This window comes from Cinclus cinclus, chromosome 10, assembly GCF_963662255.1.
Source record: "Cinclus cinclus chromosome 10, bCinCin1.1, whole genome shotgun sequence".
Lineage (NCBI taxonomy): Eukaryota > Metazoa > Chordata > Aves > Passeriformes > Cinclidae > Cinclus > Cinclus cinclus.
In genome coordinates, this window is record NC_085055.1 from 12,525,210 (window position 1) to 12,532,909 (window position 7,700).

The 7,700-nt window shown below is 45.8% G+C and overlaps 1 protein-coding gene across 2 annotated transcripts in view; it reads right to left on the minus strand.

Annotated features, from left to right (window-relative positions):
* Positions 1 to 5,100, minus strand: part of ACAP2 (ArfGAP with coiled-coil, ankyrin repeat and PH domains 2) — a 64,207-nt gene extending 59,107 nt beyond the window's left edge. For both annotated transcript variants that reach the window (XM_062498929.1, XM_062498927.1), the window contains exon 1: positions 5,001 to 5,100. In XM_062498929.1, the coding sequence (XP_062354913.1) occupies positions 5,001 to 5,053 (53 nt within the window). In that variant the 5' untranslated portion in view covers positions 5,054 to 5,100. The remainder of the gene's footprint in view (positions 1 to 5,000) is intronic.
* Between the last annotated feature and the right edge of the window lie 2,600 nt (positions 5,101 to 7,700).

Below are 7,700 nucleotides of genomic sequence, written 5' to 3' on the forward strand. Positions count from 1 at the left end.
TCTTTATTCTTTAATGATTTCCCTGGAATAAATTGCTCTAACACTGTTCACTATGTTCAAATACATCTCCCTTTCTTTAGGTCATGCATTTTCTTAATGTACATTTGAAAGGCATAGTTACAGATTAAAAAAATAAATCAACCATTGACTAGAGCCTGAGCAGAACAGGCAGAACAGTCATTGTAATCTTCACAAAAGTGCAGAATTAGCAATCTAGAATCAGTTTAACTAAGTTTAATTCCACCAGACTCCCAGCAGAGTGGACAGGGATATTGTACACATGTAACTTAGAGACATCCCACCAAGACTCCTCCACATCACTTCAGCTACAAAAAGTGCACTTCTGGAGTCTCATATAGGAAACTATAAACATTAACAACCACCTAAGTATGAAAAATGCTAAATGCAAACTCACAATCAAATGCTTGGCAGCTTTTTCTTTTCACTTATTGTATCTTTTTTCCTATTATTCTGCAATAGTTTCCATCCTCCCTTGCCAAGTACGTTACAAACTTGCTTTTCAGTCCCAAACGCCAAGGGCAGAAAGCCCAGACCAAACACTTCTTTGGAAATTTGTTCTAAAACAGCTAGGTAAGTCTGAGCAAAACAAACAGATCTTGTATGCAGAGTTCTTGGTCTCATTTCTCTTCACACTTGGAATGTGGCTGAGTTCAGCCTGAGAAGCAGCCTCAGTGATTTCAGTGGAGCCACATCCACACAGGTGGGCTGAGCTACAAACCCAGGCTGAACACCAGGGACTTGTTGCCACTCACAGAAGGTTGGGAAGCAGTTGCCCTCCAGCACCCTTCCCACTGGAACTCAGCACCAAAGGGACAACTTTCCTGATGCTCCTATTTCTCTATTTTCTCCAGAAGGTAATAAGCAAATCAAAATATATGGGTTAAGCACTTTTGATAATTTCTCTGACTACTGAACACAACATATTCCAAATAGGTTAAATAAGCCACTTTCTTATATTACTCAGTTTAAGTGACAAAACATTTACTATTGTTTGGGAAACATGCTTAGTGACAAACCTTTGGTGACACAGTGCAAAAGAAGAGAGAAAAAAACAAAACATAATAAATCTAAAAAGCCAGAAAGTGGTACAAGTGACCTCTTCAACCTGCACCCCCTGGATAAGCACGAGGTGCACGTCAGCTGGCCCCACACAGAGCAGGGCAAAAGCCATGGGAGAAGGAAGCCAGCACATAGCAGGGAACTCCAGTGACAAGCCAGCCTTACACCACAGCAGGTCTGCCCACCAGAGCAGTGCTTTGGCTTAGCTGAAATGGAATAACCACAGTTCTACCCAAAAACTACCCACGACTAAGAATGGTAATTGACAAGTTTCATTTCTATTTTGATCTAACTCATTCATCCATCATCTGTTCTGCAACTGGAGTCTCAGGAAATTAAGAGAAATTTAAATGCAAAAAAAATTAAACTTTGGCAACAGTGACAGATAAGGACAAAGAAATTAAATCAAAACCACAGAACGTTTTATTAAAGCATTTTTAAAGACTGTATCAGCCTGAATGTTTTTGAAGAGAGTTCTACAATTGCACAGATTACAAGCAACTGAATTTTGCTTTTCCCATTATTTGTTCAAAATTTTGATCAAAATTGTTAACTGTTACTTAGAGCAGCTGCATTTCCACATCACTTAAAATTGCTTCTCCTTTCTAATAATTTAGTTTCAGTGAGTCATGTGGTTGCTACAGTGATACTTCATTGAGAAAAAGCATTCTATAGGTAGAAGAAGAAAAAATGAAAATTAAACACCAGTGTAGAAGCCTGTTTCATTAAACTCTGAAACTTAAACTCTCACTGTTTAAAGGAGAAAGAATTATTTCACAAAGCTATTTGCATATCAAAAAAACTACTGCAGGAATGCGTGATTATATACACAGAACTTGCCAGCACAGCTCAGTTCTTACTGTTCAAGGACTGCCCCAAGGCCCTTCCTCAGCCAACTTCTTCATTTGATGGGAAGCCATTGACACGTTGTAGGAGAACTGCAAACGCATTTCCTCACTAGATCTTTGGTCTGTCCATGTTTTAGGAGAGGAGATCATGACAGAAAAGCATGTGATTTCAGCAAGATTATTTTCAAAGCAGGTTTAGAAAAAAAAAACATGACTACACATTTGCAAAAGTGTGCCTGAACTCACAGTCCTTTTCCCCTACCTTAAAAATCAGTTTCTAAACATCAAGTCCCCAACTCCAAACTGATCTGACATGTTAAGTTTACAAATCTAGTGATGCAATAAGCCATTATTGCTTCAGGTTTTATAAATCAGAGATTTCTTTATTATCTACTGGAAGGAGGAAAAAAACCAATATGCCTTACTATGAAATAGAAGTGAACTTGTAGAGCCATTATTATCTAATCACATATCAGCACCTCAACAGCTACAATGCATGGTCCCTTCAGAAGGACTTGAAGCAAGAAAACGGACCTTAGGTTCTGTGATTTGGGGCCCAATTAAATCTCAAAGCCAAGAAACACCACTATGAACTTCATAAGAAATAGATAAACAAGCAAGAAAGCCATGTGGCTGAAGCTGCCTGTAGCAGCATGCTTTGAAAAATTTAAATAGTTCCCCATGAAAACAGGGATTCAGTGACTCAGGAACTCTGATTCACCCATGTCCTCCCAGCTATCACCAAGACCATAAGAAAGTAACCTGTGACATTTCTATTCACCACATACCTCCCAACAGGTTTATTTAACAGCTCTGACAGGTATACTTGACAGAAGGACAGAGGCTACACCCTCCCATCAGCAGGGTCAGGAGAAAGCTGCAGCTCAGCTTTACTACAAGGAACACAGAGCAAGAAGCGGCATAATGTCCACACTATCCCCTGCAAGAATATAGGACTTTATCATGACCTTGCTCTACATTAGTGTCTCTATCATCCCTGAATAAAACCACTGCAGTAACCTTCATTCAGAAGGTTTCTACTGTTTGGGTTGAGTAATTTATACAAACACTAGAATTACCAAAATTATAGCAGCAAATATTGACGACTAATAATGAAAGATATTAACTTTTTCAGAAATACTACAGGAATTTTGCCTTGCAATTTTAACCATTTCCGATCAGTTAAAGGCTGGAAGGATGTTTTGCTGACATCAAGTGAATACACCACAAGGTTTTCTGCAATTTCTTCAAGGGTAGTAGTATCAGACTGGGAAAAGACCATGAGGTACTAGCAGACCTTAACAAAGGGTTTTCTCCAGTTTCTTTTCCTTGAAGGAAAGGAATCAAGAGGGGCAAAAGGAGAATGCTACAAAGTGAATTCTAATGAACTAGTATGACTTACCTTGAAGAAACAGCAGCACAGTTCTGCTCACAAATTTTAGTCACAACTTCTTGTTTTCTCGAGTTAGTTCTTAGAACTAAATACTTCTCTATTTAGTACTTCAGCAGGTATGAGTAATTTGAAAAAATGCAACTACTGGTACAGTTCTGTGGTTAAGTTATGCCAATCTACTACCGCATTGTCATCAAATGGGATGGACCAACATTAAATATAGCTGTCTCAGAAAGTACATACACTAGCAAGCATGTCCATCATAGGACAAAGTTTTGTGAAACAGCTAAGCCAGTGTAAAAGTTCCCTGCTGCCCTAAGGGAGGTCACACTCTCCACTGCCTTCCTCTAGTCTTGCTTCTGGCAATGAGGTTTCCTCTCTCTACTCCCCATAAGCTTTAGTAGGTTTCACACCCACTGAGATGCTGACACAACTCACAAACCTGGCAGAGAACCATCCAGTCTCTTCTGCCAGGGCACCCAATTCATTGAAGGATCCATCAACACACATCACAGTTACCAAAAAACCCATGGGAGAAGCAGCCAGCAACAAACTGGCAGCAGAGGCAGGAGCGAAGGAGGGAAGAACAGGAACTCCAACTTCTGCCAAGGGTAAGCCATTCAACCAACCTTCCTTCTCCAACTTCCTCTACATCCCAGAAACCACAGGACTGCTAAAGCTGATACAAAGAGGAGGCGTGAACATATGGCCAGAAAGCAGAGAAAGAGCAGTACTATTTCCCTCAACATCCAGAGCCCCCCACTGAGCCATAGGCAGTTGAGATACGGGCTCAGTATGGGACAGGAGGGGCACAGCAATGACACATCACTTCATGGAGCTGTTTGCGTCTCCACCATCTAAGCAGGGTAATACAAGGCACAGAAAGTGGGTGTATGTAGGCACAGACCAGCCACACATCCCACAGAGAGGAACAATTATGTTGATTAGATACAACGGTGTAAAATACATATACAGAATGGGTAAAAACATAAGGAAAACTGTATGGAAATTTGCCTGACATAATCAGAAATAACCCTATAGCAATGATAGACAACTGGTCACTGGACTGGGGAAAAACAAAGGAGTGCATGCCTTGCTCTGACAACAGGAAGTTAAGACGCTACTGAGCTTGTTTGCTACTGGCACCCCGACAGTGGCCACACCGAATACGGACCACGCAACAGACACAGGCAGGAGACGGTGGGAACTCAAGTGTGAGCACAACTCTGAAAAACCGAAGACAGACCACCAGAGTTCACCCTCCTGAGCCTGAGTCTCAGCTGACACCATTTCGGCTGACGAGCGCTCCCTGCACCAGCCGCCCGCCACCATTCACTCCCATCTCCTCGAAGGCGAGTGACCCCAGCAGTGCTCGCCGCACCCTGCGCTACCTCCGCACGAGCCCAGACCCCGCACACTGCCCACCCAGTCCCGCGTACCACACATGCTGCCCCTTCTCCTTGCACTTCCCACATCCCGCCTCCCCTTCCTCCTCAGAGCCCACACACCACGGCAGGACCCACATGTCCCCTGCCTGCCTCTCCGCTCAAGGCCGGCTGCCCACAGCTCTCCAGCACCTGTCACCGCCAGGGCCCCCACATCCCGGCCCGCCCCGCACACACCCGGCCCCGCTTCCTGTCTCCCAGAACGACCCCGGCCCAGTCCCTTCTCGGCGGCACCTGAAACGCGGCGAGTCCTTCAGGCACTCCTCGAAGTCCACGGTCACCTTCATGGTGGCGGGGCGCGCCGCTGCCTCCGCTACTGCGGCTGCTGGCGGCGTTGGCGCGGCGAACCCGGGGCGAGGCGAGACCGGGCCAGGGCCGGCGGGCGGGGCGGGGCGGGGCGGGGGAGGCACTCAGGGAGGGGGCGGTGGCCGAAGGGTGCTGTGCCCGCCCCCCCCGGGCGCGACTGACGGCCCGGGCAGCCAGCAGCGACCGCCCGCGAGAGCAGGGAGAGCGCTGACCAATCACAACGCGGGAGAGGAGGGCTCAGGAGGCAGAGCGCCCAATAAGCGCGGCCGCTCTGAAGATGCAGCCAACCGCCGGCACCGCAGCGATTGCTCCCGCCCCGGCGTACTCAGAGTGACAGCCAGGTCCGCCAACGGGCAGCTCCATCGCTGCGGCTTCCCGCACCACTGAGGCCACAGTCCAGGCCACACAGCGTTAGCCGCCGTGACGCTACCGAGGGGGCGGGGCCGGCCGTGTGGCACCGGGGCCTGCTCAGCCGGTTGTTGGTACCTGCTTGATTTTTTTTTAAAATTACAGCTCTTCATTAAACGGGAGAATCTCTCTCTCGGGGAGAAGCGCGGGAAGGACGGGCCGGGCCCCTGTGCGGGTGGAGAACGGCCCGTGTCCCTCAGCCGGGCTCCGCCTCTCGACCGTGGCCCCGCCCGTCGGCCCCACCGAGCCGCGCGGGGCAGGGGGCGGCAGGACGGGCCCTGGCGGGTGGAGAGCAAGGGGCAGAGGGACACACAGGGACTGACACGGACTCACAGGAACACGCACTGGCTCCCGCGGACAACCAGTGTCCCTGCGGAGGGTGCCACCAGCGGGAAGAAAGCTTGAGGAAGGCTCTTGTGGGGAACGCTCAAAGTCTTTGAAGGAGAAACGCAAATCGCAGGTTTTCCTGTCAAGGACTCTCAAGTGTGTGAGCTTGGGCTTCTTACAGACCCTTTGTGTGAGAATACTTTTTGAACTAGAGCGGATCGTGTTTTGGAGTAAATCAGAGTGAACAGGACCATGTTGCAGTCTCCAGTTTGCAGTGAAGGACAGCAGAATATTGTTTAAGAGAAAACAGAAAAAGATCTTTAACTAGTTAAGTGCTGCTTACTGTTCCCAGGTGTAAAACTGACAGAACACCAGCCATCCCCACTCCTCCTCAAAAGCAGCAACATGAAGTTGCTATCCAAGTTAAACTTGTCACAGATGACGCAGTCACACGTCACAGTCTTCATGCCGCCCTGGGAAGTGGACACAAATAGATGATGTTCGCTCTGGTTTCCTCCCGGAGGCTGAGGAGCTGTCATTCCTGCTTCCAGCAACCCCATTTACCCCTGCAGCTTTCACACTCTCCCTGACGCCTGCAGCTTTCACATCTGCACTAAGTTTCACCTCTTTTTTAATCTCTTTAGTTTTTTCATGTTCTTCCCATTCTCTCTCCCCCACTTCCTTTCAGTGTTACAAGGAGAAACAGTCAACATATAAGGAGAGGAACGTACAGCTTTTTTCAAGAAGCTGAATGCCTGCTGTACCCTTACTGTCCCTCCCTCAGTTGTGTCCTTTCACAGAAGCAGAGGGACAGTTTTTGGTTCTGCCCGTTGTGTCAGGTTTGTTTTCTAAGACTGGTGAAATGTCAGAACGAAACCGTAAGTTACACAGATGTAACAACTGTATATTTTTGTGAGCTGTCTCTCACCAAGACTAACCAACCTACCACTATTTCTTTAGGGATTCAAGACACATCCACTCAGGAAAAGCCACATGTTAGTATTTGTATCAGTGAGGCTGCATGCATCCATTTTTCAACTGAAGTATGCAATTGCAAAGAGCCCAGTTCTGTTTTGAGGAAGAGTTTTACTTCCTAAGGAGTAGCTGGTGTTAGTAATTTTCCATTACTCCATGCTAGTGACTGATGACTCAGTGTTGACCATGAAGAGACAGACCAGTTATGTTTAAATCCTACAACACACAAAGACCTTGAAAAATGCAATATTTTCTGTGATACTGCTACTTTAAGCTCATGACTTAGGTTACCAGATCTACTGTCAGGTCTAGGCAAGTCAACAAATCTGAATGTGTGAACAAACCAATTTACATAAAAGTTATAATAAGTAAGAGTCATGAGGAAATTAAAATATTGATTTAAGAATTTATCTAGGAACATACCTGCCAATTTTAGCTGCCAGCTTCTACTGAAGAGCTCCAAGAACCCAAACATTAGATTAGTATTAGTGCCATAAGGCATTAATGGAAACCATGGTTTTATTTATGTTGTGACACTTAACACTGGTTTCAAACAGAATAATTACATTTGTGAGGTGGCATCACAATACCACAAAAAGGCATATTACAGAAACAAAGAGTTCTGGTAAGATGTAAAAGTTTCACATGAGACAGTGAGCTATGGAAAAAGTATCTGCAGTTTCCATGAATTGTGTACAAGTTGGTGGGAAAGAAACTAAAGACAGAAAAAAACCCTTATACACATGAGTTAAGGCTCTTATTTGCAACTGATCTTCCTATTTGGAAGCATATTGAAAATGCTTTCTCTAAACAGGATGCAGCTTGAGGACTTAAACCTGTGCAAGAAGATTCACAATTGCAGTGCTGTGGAGCTCACTGTCCACATAAGTAAGGGCTGTGTTTGTTTCCTCTTTATAC